Genomic DNA, 13,520 nt, shown 5'->3' on the forward strand with positions numbered 1-13,520 from the left:
TTCTAGGTTCTAATTGTAGAATTAAGTGTAATAAACTAATTGTGGATCTTAATATTATCATACTTGGTTAAAATCACTTTGTTGTAAAATATCACAAAGCAAACAATAATGTGTCACATTAAAATTAATTACTATAGTTAATCATTTAAACAATATATGATATAGTTATAAACTGATTATCTTAACTGATTATCTGATTATAAACTAATTTATTTTACTAAACTGTCACAGCTGTTAGATATATATTTACTTTTTATATTATTTTTGATTAAATATTAAGAGTTAATTTGTTTCTATTGCTAAATTTTGGTTTAAAAGCAATATATTGCTTACTATAAATTTGGCCTACTACAGTATTTTATGTGGGAAATCATTAATTAAAAAGTTATTAGAAAATTAAGCAAATACACACTATTAAATCGCTTGAGTAAAATATTAATATAGTGTTATACATTTATTACATGTAAAATGTATTATTGCCTATATTAACTTGCTATTATTTCCTTCATTATAAATAAATACATTATATAAAATAAACCTGTCCAATTTAGATCTTTCAGCAAGGCCAGCAAACAAGTATTTGCGATATTTACTCTGTCAGATAATAATGACTGATCATCCGTGATGACTGATAGAAATCTGTTCAGTCTATTATATTGAATAGCGATCGGAAACAGCACTTCCCATTCGCCTGTCTCGATCGCAATATTTGTGAAATAAAGTAAACACTATTGTTTATTGTGTACAATATTTATTAACCACATATATCAAAATATATTGATGACGATGTCAGAGAAGACGTTAATAACATTACATCCGTCATAACCATATATGGTTTGCCTAGATTGTGTGTGCCAGGTTGTGTGTGCTTAAAACGTGTGTGGTTCTGCGGGCCTGCAGCTGGATATTATTGGTATACTGCAGATCTGCAACCAGTGAGTGATTCTTGTCTACATGCATCTTTAAAAGCAGGAAAATTGACTTTTTTTCTTTTTTTTTTATTGAATAACCGTCAGGAACATTATACAACACAATACAAAAAATAAAACAAAAAACTAATACAACAACGGTAAAAATAAGAATATACAAACAAATAAATAAAAATAAATTAAATTAAAGCTGCAAGCAGCGATGATAGGGACCTCGCACACGGGCTCACCGCCGCCCGGTGGCCGTAGGACGACAGAGAACCGCGAACAATAATAGTTTAGGCCGATATATAAAAAAATCTGAGAAAATCACAGATTTATGCCAAACTTGCTCCCGTCAGCAGGTGGCGCTATGACTGTGACTCAATATTTTCATGTAGATGTCTTCAGGAGTGGAATTTTATCAACCATGTGAATTTTCAGGCAGATCGGACTTTGTTTGGCTGAGTTATAGGCAATTTTACTGTTGCCACCAGGTGGCGCTATGACTGTGACTCAATATTGGCATGTAGATGTCTTCAGGAGAGCAATCTTATCAACCATGTGAAGTTTTAGGTAGATCGGATATTGTTTGGCTGAGTTATAGGCAATTTTAAGTTTGCCAGCAGGTGGCGCTATAACTTTATCAAGTTATTGGCATGTAAACATGTTCAGGTCAGGACACTTATCAAATGTGTGAGGTTTGAGGCAGATCGGATCATGCATGCCTGAGTTATAACAACTTGATGTTTCATGGCGAATCATCAAAGTTTGCGAGTCCGCCACAGACACGCCCATCGACGAAAACTCTAGACCTTCAAAATATATCATCGATACTGCTTTCAGATGACACCACTCAAATTTGGTGCTGATATGATGAAATTTGTGCGAGGAGTTTGTTTTACTGTAAATCATGTCATTTCCTGTAGCCAGCAGGTGGCGCTATAACTGTATCGGGATATTGGCATGTAAACGTGTTCAGGTTAGGACGGTTATCAAACGTGTGAATTTTGAGGCAGATCGGATAATGCATGCCTGAGTTATAACAACTTGATGTTTCATGGCGAGCAGTCAAAATTTACGAGGCTGCCACGGACACGCCCATCGACGAAAACTCTAAAGCTTCGCAATTTCACATCGCCAAGGCCTTTAGATGACATAACCCAATTTTGGTGTCGATCGGATGAAATCCCTAGGAGGAGTTCGTTAAAGTACAACGCCTGGAAATGGCAAAATCGCCACTTTTTCGCCGCAGGAAGCCATAAATATCCGACTTCCTGTTGGGTTTGAGATATCGCTCCTTGAGACTTTTTTGTAGGTCTTGGCATGTTTGAGGTGTGTGCCAATTTTCGTGCATGTGCGTGATTCGTGGCTCGGGGGCTTGTCCGTATCAATTTTCTAGGTGGCGCTGTCGAGTCATTTTGCCACGCCCACTTCCGAAGCCTATAACAAACGTAAATTTTCGCCACTTCTGGGGCGTGTGCAAATTTTCGTGAGTTTTCGGGCATGTTTAGACCCTCAAAATCGCGATTCATTCGGGAGAAGAATAAGAATAATAATAATAATAATAATAATAATAATAATAATAATAATAAACGGAGCAATTCCAATAGGGCCTTGCACCGTTCGGTGCTCGGTCCCTAATTACACAAATCATAGTGTACAGCATTCTACATCCAATGATTTTAAGAACTGACAGGGGAATCAAAAAAAAGTGTCGTAATAATTGATACATATCTCAGATTTTTTGCTTTTCAACAATTTCACATTAGAAATAAAAAAGTCAAACTCGATACAAAAAACTGTTAATGTGGGAGATGATTTAGCAAATTTCTGTTTGTGTATGTAAAACTTTGCCAATAAAATAAAGAGATTAACAATATATTCAAGGCATATGTTGGATTTGTTTTCATAATAAAAAAGAACATCTTTTAATGTAAAATAAAAACTAAGATTTGTCCTTTTAAAAATATATTTGGCTAGATTCTTCCGGAATTTCTTTATAATGTTGCATTCAAAAAAAACAAATGACAAAGGCTCTCTTTATCCACATTGCAGAAACCCCAGATATCCCCTATTTCAATGTACTTTGATAAAAACGATTGTACTGGGTAAATTGTATGTAATATTTTAAAATGGATTTCCTTAATTTTATTATTAATAGTGTATTTGAAGGGAGTTAACCAGGCTCCAATTAGCATTAACTATAATAGAGTTCCAGAAAAATTTGCCTCTAGGAGTAATTTTATTTTGCTTCTGAAAAATATTACGAATATGTTTGTTAGTACATTTTTTATCGGTCAACTAAACACCTTCTAAATGTAGTTTTGGGTTTACAGCAGATAGAGAATTATAGCAAATATGATTTTTAACAAGTTGAATAATATTTAAAGGGATAGATAACTGAATAATAACTGGATTAAATTCTCTAAACCAGTGTTTCCCAACCCTGTTCCTGGAGGCACACCAACAGTACATATTTTGAATGTCTCCCTTATCTGACCCATTAACTTCAGGTTTTGGAGTCTCTTCTAATCTTCTGAAGAGTTGATTCAGGTGTGTTTGATTAGGGAGACGTTGAAAATGTGTACTGTTGGTGTGCCTTCAGGAACAGGGTTGGGAAACACTGCTCTAAACAATATTGGGAAATTGTGAGTAGACATGAATTGTTCATAGGATAGAATATTCCCGGAAAGGAAAATTGACTTGCATTGGATCTGTTGCTGCTTTGACGTCACCATTGAAGTTTGTGTACGTTTTTGTCATCAGTCGATCGGCACGGACATCATTTTCAAAGTTATTTGTGAGCAAAGTAAGAAAAAGCATCCACCCACTTCCACTGAAAGCGTGATATATGTAAAGACGGTAGCTAATCAGCCAAATGGAGTCATTTCAACTGATGTAAACGCAAGTGAAAAGAATAGTTCATCCAATAAGGAATTTTTTTACTATTTATTCAAATTGGTTTGGTGGTTCCAAACTCTTATGCTTTTCTTTATATCCACACAAAATAATATATGTTGAAGAAAGCTAAAAATGTGTAACAAATAGGCTAATATGAAAGTCAATTAGGCCTAGCTTTCTTCAAAATATCTTTTGTGTTTAACAGAAGAAAGAAGGTTTGTGACAAGTAAATTGTGAGTAAATATTGACAGAATTTAACATTTTTGGTTGATCTATCTCAAACTTTCTACCCATAGACATGCACGATACTTGTACAATTTGTAGTAGATGGGAAGAAAAGACATTGGCTTACCTCACATCCGAGGAGCAATCATGATTTTACAATGACTTTATACAATTTTAAATATACAAAAATTTATTATCTCTCAAAAAAACGCCAATAAAGGTTTCTGGTAAATGTTTCACATAATCTTTTCCCGCCTCGTGACTAGTAGGCTAAGATTAGTGCACTTACCATCACTAATCACAAGGGGGCGTAATTGTTCTGTATGTGTTTCTGTCGACGATCCCTCCAGTTTCCTGCGGTCTTATGCATTTAGATTAAAATTATTAAACCCACGCCAAGGATTTTACACATTAATAATTGTTAAACACTTAGCAAGAAGCGGAAATATTAAGGAATCTAGACCGCTCAAGTGCCCTGATCTGCCTGTATTTTGCACTGGTAGCAGGTAGGCTACAACTTCCTGTAAGACAAGACGTTGGTAATTGTAGGAGTAATTAGGGTGAACAAAAGTGTGCCATACATGTCAATGTTGTTGACAAAGAAAAATATTCCAGAGCTGGTCGATGATTCATTAAATACAGAATGCCAGCAGTGCTGTAAACACGAGTTAAGCTAGTTTTGTTATGGGCTAGTATCAATGCGCAGCACATAAACTTTATTATGTGTGAAGGACTATATCTTTCAGCGGAAGCATATCACTTCCTGAATTTGTTGAATAAATGACGAATAAAATAGTTTATTTCCTGAATTTCTATTGAATCAAATGTCCTATAAACGCAGCAATGTACTTGAGGCTGTGTTGTATTGAGCCTGAACCAGGTGTCCTGACATTTTATCCTACCCATCAGATTATGCTACCAACACTAGTGTATTTTAATGGTTCTGCGTTGGGGTTAGGGATTAGGTAGGTTAGGACGGTATTACAGCTACATTGACACTACTCCACATTACAATTTACAGTGCTACCTACTTTTTGAATGGGAGATAGGGCAATCTGATGAGGTAAGATGATCTCAAAGCCAAACCCCACTATAAAACTAACCCGAAAAACAGTCTTACAGTTATTTTCACCCAACTCTTCGTGTAATACAGACTAAATCAACTGCTGGGTTAGTTTTCTAAATTAAATGTATAGGACCAATAACCTATAATCTGGGTTTAACCTGGGTTAATAACCCTACAGAAAAAACAGCTTAAACCAGCCTAGGCTGGTTAGCTGGTTTTAGCTTGTCGACCTGCCTGGTTTTAGAGGGGTTTTGGACATTTCCAGGCTGGCTCCCAGCCATTTCCAGCCTGGTCTTAGCTTTACAGGCTGGTAAATGACCAGCTAAAACCAGCTTGACCAGCCTAGACAGGCTGGGAGCCCAGCCAAAACCAGCTATGTCCAGCTCAAACCAGGCTGGTTTTAGTTGGATTTAGCTGGTCATTTTCCAGGCTGACCAGCTAAGATCAGGCTGGAAATGGCTGGGAGCCAGCCTGGAAATGGCCAAAACCCCTCTAAAACCAGGCTGGTCAACCAGCTAAAACCAGCCAACCAGCCTAGGCTGGTTAAAGCTGGATTTTTCAGCAGGGAACATAGCATTTCTTAAGAGTGTAACAAAGTTAGAAGAGGAAACTATAAAGTATTAACAAACTGTAAAGATAAACGACAGAGGGGAAACAATAAAAAAACCAACAACGTTTTTTATCTGAAATGATGTTTATTAGTCACATTAACATTTCACTGCTTCAGGTGGATAGTTTCATGTCACATAATTTAAAGTCTAGCAGTCTGAATAATAATAATGTCCAACTCTCATGTAAGAAATAGTGCTAGAATTGCCTTTTTACCAAAAACTACAAACTTTGCGATTATCATTGAATGATATTTCATACAAAACTCAATTACTTACCACTGACCTAGACGTGTGGCGAACTTTACGGTTTGTGCATTTCATTATTTAATAAAAGAACAATCTAAAAGTCTTTTAGATGCTAGCCTTGGAGCAATGTAGGAGATCTCTGGGAGGCAAAAGTGCATCGAGTACATTTTCTATCCAATTTATCCTTTCTCCGTGACTTGCAATCAACAATACTCTTCATACTAATAATATCTGCCAATCTGATGTTCCATTTCCTTTAGTGTTTTCAATGGATCCTTTGAGGTACGACAGGGCAAATAATAATGCCATATATCCCTACATCAAACATGTCCTCCTTGCTTTATGAAAGGGTCTGGCTCCATTAGGACTTCCTTTTTGCAGTTTTGGAGGGGAAAGAACAAGGGGCCCGGGGTGGCATCACTAACACAGGTGCACGGGAGGCTTCAGGCTCCTCCGCTGCAGTTTTTTTTTCTGAGCTCTCAAATCTTGAAGACTTCACTTACTGGTGTGTAGTGTATCCTGGAACTTGGTGCTTGTGTAGCGAACGTGGAAACCTTTCTTGTTAATGGTGTCGTCTGAGTGAAATTTGATGACGATGGCATCGCCGGCAGAGTAGATCTCTTCTGGCGGCTATAAAAGATATAGATATTGACATAAATATAGAGTGCATAGACATTTTTAAACATAATGATTAAGGATTAGGGTCTAATAAATTAAAATTTAAATACTGGCTCATTACCTGCCTATTGTTAAAACTGTTTGAAAATAAATATATCAAATCAAAATCAAATCAAAATATTGGCTGTTTATTTGTACTTATAAAGTACATATTTGGTCACACTTTATTTTAAAAACTAACTCACACGATTAACAAACCGTTAACTAAGACTTTTGGTTCAATAAACTACTGCTTATTAGCAGTTAGGTGGTTTAGGTTTTATTGCAAATTAGTTATAGAAAATAGTAAAAAATGTGTTGTATTTACTTATATTTTTATATTTTAGTATACTTTGAATTTATATTAATATCAACATCATTTTGGGGGCTTTTTTAAAAGTATCGTTTCAAGCACTGGTACTGTTTTTAAAAGTAGCAATTTTGTCAAGTAGGGTCTGTCTGCGGACTGCAAGACAGGGACGTAACATGGAGGCGTAACTTGAAGTTATGGAGACCCACAAAGTCAAAACTGTCGTCGGCAAGATGGAGCTGTACCCATCAGTTATTAACGTCTACACCTACTCCACACCTAAACCCAACCATCACAGTTATTAATGTCTACACCTTCCCCATCCCTTAACCCAACCATCACAGTTATTAACGTCTACACCTTCCCCAACCATCACAGTTATTAATGTCTACACCTTCCCCATCCCTTAACCTAACCATCATAGTTATTAACGTCTACACCAACCCCAATCCTAAACCCAACCATCACAGTTATTAATGTCTACACCTTCCCCAAACCTAAACCCCACGATCACAGTTATTAACGTCTACACCTTCCCCAAACCCTAATCCCAACCATCAGTTATTAATGTCTACACCTTCCCCAAACCCTAAACCCAACCATCACAGTTATTAACGTCTACACCTTCCCCAACACAAAACGCAACCCTCAGTTATTAATGTACAGCCGCGATGTTGCGGAGGCTTTCATACTTGACGTGCTCGCCATTGTACTGTTATTTGCAACCACAGGGGGCAACGCCGAGTAGGCAAACGGATGAAGAAGTCAGTGAGTGGAGTTGCATGGTTCAGTTGTTAAATAAATTAATATAAAAGTATATCAAATGAATTGGTTGTGGAAACTTATGAAAACATTTGGTGAAAATGTTCTCTGGTAAGTATTTTCACCATCTTGCCAACAACACTGTGACACCTCGCATGGTTCAAGGGGATCTCGATGACCGCAAGTTATGCCTCTAACTTACCACAAGTTACGGCCCTTCCTGTTACGCCCCTGTCTTGCAGTCCGCAGACAGATACACTTGGATTTGGCACCGGTGTCATACAATTAAAAAAGCATAGAAAACTCTGCTCCTCTCTGTCTACATGTGATTGATATGGATGTGTTTGATGAAACTCACCAAAACATTTTCACACTTCTCATACCAAAACAAGCAGATTATGATAAAAATTTGTAGATTTCTGCTTACTCATAAGCGAAACAACATGGTTTAATTCAATTCTTTTTCAGATCAATTAGATTTTTTTTCAGTCTTTCTATTCATTCATTTCTTTCTTTCTTTTTTTTTGAACAATCTTTTTATTGAGACATGACAATATGACATCACAATCATATTTATATATTTGTTTTCAATTTAGGGGAAAAGACAAAAATAACGGGGAAAAAAAGAAAAAAATATATAATAAATAAATAAATAATAATATTAATAATAATAATTAAAAAGGGAAGGGGGTGGTGTCACATGTTGTTTGAATTAGTAACAGATTATTTTAGAGGAAACATGAGGAAGAAATAGTTGAAAATACAAATCTATAGAAGGCATGTACCAAATCATCAATATGACAATGGCTTGTTTAAACTAATCCTTGGAAATAGGGGGAATATGTAAATAGGCTAAGTCAATGTCAGTTTATTTTGTCTTTTCCTGTTTCATTTAGTGAATTGCTGAAGTTTGAAATAAGATATATAAAGGGTGTCCACATTTTCTTAAAGACTGTAAGTTTGCCTTTTAACATGTATGAAATCTTTTCCATAGCTAAACAGAAGGACATATTATTGATCCACTGTACAATAGATGGCCTTTCCAGTCTCCTCCAGTACACAGCTATTAAACGCTTTGCTTGGAGTATACTTATATCGATAAGTTTACGAGTACTGCTGTGGCAGTCAATATTTTCACAAGTAATTCCCAAAATGAACATTTCGGGTTTCATGGGCAGTAGATACTATTTCAAAAATGAACATAGCCACCTCTTTCCAAAATTCCTGTACCTTCGGGAAATCCCACATACAGTGCAAGAGTGTACCTTTTTCAACTGAGCATTTGATGCATGTGTCTGGGATATTTGGGTTAATTTTATGTAACTTGACTGGAATGATGTATGTTCTCATAATCCAGTTGTACTGTATTAATTTAAGATTACTATTAAATGTTAATGATTGAGCTTAGTTTTTCTATTCATTTCAGTGATATATTGAATAATATTCAAATGTTTAGACAATTTATGAACAGTACAGTTGTCTCTGAGGTGTAAAATAATATTTTCTGTCTATTACTAGATATATTATATGGGAGAATTACTTTGTTTACCAAACAAGTGGTTCTAATTGGATTTGCATTGTAAACCTTAAAGATTAAAAGTCATTATTTTTTTATTTTACGTGTTAAATTTATAGTTCCTTTATCTTTAAAGATTTTTAACTGGTGAATGAGATAATCTAGTGTTATAGGGTTGTCTATGGTCATTGTTCATGACTTCAGGAGGTGTGGCTTTGGACGGAAGGGAGGGACCCTTCATAGTTCAATCAAAGCTAGATTAAAGACTTCTGTTTTTAGTAAAGCATACACTGTGGACCCCATTTTTCTTTCAGAGCTGCCTTAATCCTTCATGGCATAGATTTAACAAGGTACTGGAAATATTCTCAGAGATTTTGGTCCATATTGACATGATAGCATCACGCAGTTGCTGCAAATTTGTCAGCTGCACATCCATGATGCGAATCTCCCGTTCCACCACATCCCAAAGGTGCTCTACTGGATTGAGTTCTGGTGACTGTGGAGGCCATTTGAGTACAGTGAACTCATTGTCATGTTCAAGAAACCAGTCTGAGATGATTTGCGCTATATGACATGGAGTGTTATCCTGCTGGAAGTAGCCATCAGAAGATGGGTACACTGTGGTCATAGAGGGAAGGACATGGTCAGCAACAATACTCAGGTTGGCTGTGGTGTTGTCACGATGCTCAATTGGTACTAATGGGCCAAAAGTGTGCCAAGAAAATATCCCTCACACCATTACACCACCACCACCAGCCTGAACCGTTGATAAAAAGCAGGATGGATTCATGCTTTCATGTTGTTCAGGCCAAATTCTGACCCTACCATCCAAATGTCGCAGCAGAAATCGAGACTCATCAGACCCGGCAATGTTTTTCTAATCTTCTATTGCTGCCATGTGATTGGCCGATTAGAAATTTGCGTTAACAAACATTTGGACAGGCGTACCTAGTAAAGTGTCCGGTGAATGTATACACAATCCCTCACATAATTGTAGGATGCATGAGTGTGCTCCATGCAAGTGACTTTGTTTTTATTCTATGTTTAATATGTTTGTTTACATAACCCCTTTTTTAGTAAGGACACTATACACTTTATAACTGCAGGTTAACTATATTTATGTATAATATGTGCCCTACACACAACTCCTTAACCTTTGTAATTTTTTATAGTAACACAATCTGCTTTGAAACAATAATTACTGTGAAAACCACTATACAAATAAACCTGAATTAAATTATACTTACAAAATTACTCTGCATATTTTTTTTTACATATTTCTGCACAGAAACAGCAAAAAACAAACTGCAGAATCTGTCTGGCGTCTCATACTGTTCTGGAAAGTAAGCTAAAGTGTGAAAAAGTTGATGATTCATGTAAATGTATATAACTACCAGGTGGAAACAGGGTATTATGTTGGTTTAACAAAAAAAGACACACTTTACCCCAGAGCCACAGTAGCGTCCCAGCCTGGGTGCTTTGACATCTCCACCATCAAACAGCTCCACGTAATCATAGCCGCAGTCAGCTTCCTCCTCAATCTCAAAAGTGTGGAAGATGAGCTCGACGCCGTAGCCTTTCTCTGCTGAGATCACCCACTGACAGTCTGAAGCGCCGGGATAGTTATTGTCACCAAACTGAGCATGAGAATACAGATCCTTGGTCTTTATCTCTGCCTTCAGACTACCGCCACACTCTGAAAACAAGAATGATCACCATTAAACAAACACTCCACTTTTTTTTTTTTTTTAGGAAAATAGGCTCATTTTACAACTCCCATAGAGTTAACCTGGTCAGTTTTACAATTTTTGAATCCATTCAGCTAATCAGCACTTTTAGCTCAGCTTAGCATAAGTCATTGAATCGGATTAGACCATTAGCATCTTAAAATTTACCAAAGAATTTTGATGATTTTCCTATTTAAAGCTCGACACTTCTGTAGTGATATCATGTACTACTGACAGAAAATGAAAAGTCTCTAGGCTGATATGTCTACGAACTATACTCTCCTTCCAGCATAATAATCATAATCATGACTGCAGCAGGAGATATTTCTTCAACTCTGAAATCTGGACCACACTAGAACTTCTGTTAAGCTGCTTTGACACAATCTACATTGTAAAAGCGCTATAAAAATAAACATGAATTGAATAGTCTAAAGCTGTGTAATATCATTTAGCCTGCTGCAGTCATGATCAGTGTTGGGGAAAGTTACTTTTGAAAGTAATACATTATAGGGTTGGGTCGATAGACGATGCCATCATCCATCGCCGATGGCCGATAGACATCACAATGCTAAGCCGGCATCGCGATCCGCCTCCTCGCCCCCATCGCAACAGCAACCCGCTCGCGAAAAACACACACTTAGGCTCCATTTACACTTATACGTCTTAGTTTTAAAATGCCATTTAAGAACGAAAACGATCCACATCCACACTGGCGTTTCACCTAGCCTTTTGGAAAAGCCCTCGTCCACACTATTCCACTGAAAACGCACATCCTGAACGCACAACCACTCACAACATACATACACAATACTATAACAAATAAACAGCATGTGTCGGCGTCCATAGCCTAGTGGTTAGTGTGTTGACACATAGCACCCAGGTGCTAGCAGCGACCCGAGTTCGATTCTCAACTCGAGGTCCTTTGCCGATCCTTCCCCTCTCTCTGCTCCCCATACTTTCCTGTCTGTTAATCTCCACTGCCCTGTCAATAAAGGTGAAAACCCCTAAAAATATATTATAAAAATAAATAAATAAATGAATAAACAGCATGTAACAAACATGCATCTCAATCATTGATCACATACCTGGACACAGCTACGATAACTGTTACTCAGCATTAGCACCTTCAGGTATCCCCGACTGCACATCCTATTTTAATACACATGATTACATGCATCACCCCAATTAAAACATCATATAACATGATGATTCAAACTTAACTTTACCTAAAAGAACATTGACGCTGCCCAACCTTCCTTAATTGCCTGCATTGTCTGCTTGGTGTGCACGCCACACTTCCTCCTCACAACAGCCGCTCCATTCATAAAGAGAGCGTATGACCGGAAATTACCATATTTCACCTATCCTGCACCATTACCGTAAACACTACAAAGTTTACAGCCATTACAACATGACCAGACACACACTGTCATGTGCTCTAGCATATGCGCATGTCTGAGCTCCAGGCAGTCAATGGGTACTTTGAGCACAAAACCCCAGAGAGCAGTGCACATCTGACAGTTTATCAAGGATGTACCGCTGGATGGCGTCTTACTAAAGTTGATAAACGTGATATTTAATTAATCTTGTCTCTATCTAACGACTCTTCAGTCTTTTGAATCTATCAGGTAACATGTCACAGCATCAGTACACTGCTTTAATCTTTCGCTTTCACCCTTGTACTTAGTAATTTTAGCTAAACCTCAGATACTGTTGGCTGGTTCCTGTTGGTTGTGCACCTTTTTTTACCAACCAAGTTAGTCGACGCCATTATAAGGACACAGATCACTCTGCCTATTCATGCCAGAGTCCTGTGGAAAAGGTGATTGACAGGTGGTCATTTGTGTGTAACATCTTTATTTATTTATGATTTGGTTATGGGTAAAGCAAAGACCATGCGGGTCAGGTAGTTGAAACTGTAGGCTACAAATAATTAATTCGCCAAATTAATCGACATCGCCCCAACCCTAATACATTACAATTTTCCTTCCTACATAACCTGTAAGTGTGATTAAAATGTTTTATTTATTTATTAAATATTTAATTGCATGTTGTAACTTCCAAATCGCTCCACGTGGCTTGTAATCACTTATCTATTATAGATCAGTGCTTGTACTGTATCTCTCAAGTTAAATCTTTATGGGGCTATTCACATATCGTACCCAAACGTTAAAAACATGACGCGTGCTTCTTTCTTCTCCAGTTTAAATGCGTTTCTGAGCTCGCCCCAAAGATCAGGCACGTTTTGGGGGGCTTTTTATCTTCAAATTGCAGTGATATTAGAAATCTTGGTGTCATTTTTTAACGAGCTCTGTGTTTTAATAGCCATGTTAAATCTGTTGTTAGGACATGCTTTTCTCACCTGAGGAACATCGCAAAAATAAGAGAGATTGTGTCAAAGGAAGAAATGGAGATGCTTGTCCATGACTTCATCTCGTCTCGATTAGATTATTGTAATGATCTGTTCACTTGTCTGAATAAATCCTCTATGGAGCGATTACAAGTTGTGCAGAATGCAGCGGCGAGGCTTTTAACCAACACCAGTAAGAAGTCACATATTACACTGGTGCTAAAGGCACTTCACTGGC

At 37.1% G+C, this 13,520-nt stretch overlaps 1 protein-coding gene across 2 annotated transcripts in view; it reads right to left on the minus strand.

Annotated features, from left to right (window-relative positions):
* Window positions 1-5,802: 5,802 nt before the first annotated feature.
* Window positions 5,803-13,520, minus strand: part of bmp1b (bone morphogenetic protein 1b) — a 104,527-nt gene continuing 96,809 nt past the window's right edge. For both annotated transcript variants that reach the window (XM_056467142.1, XM_056467141.1), the window contains exons 19-20: window positions 10,651-10,901; window positions 5,803-6,590 (exon numbers count right to left, since the gene is read on the minus strand). In XM_056467142.1, the coding sequence (XP_056323117.1) occupies window positions 6,456-6,590; window positions 10,651-10,901 (386 nt within the window). In that variant the 3' untranslated portion in view covers window positions 5,803-6,455. The remainder of the gene's footprint in view (window positions 6,591-10,650; window positions 10,902-13,520) is intronic.

This window comes from Danio aesculapii, chromosome 10, assembly GCF_903798145.1.
Source record: "Danio aesculapii chromosome 10, fDanAes4.1, whole genome shotgun sequence".
Lineage (NCBI taxonomy): Eukaryota > Metazoa > Chordata > Actinopteri > Cypriniformes > Danionidae > Danio > Danio aesculapii.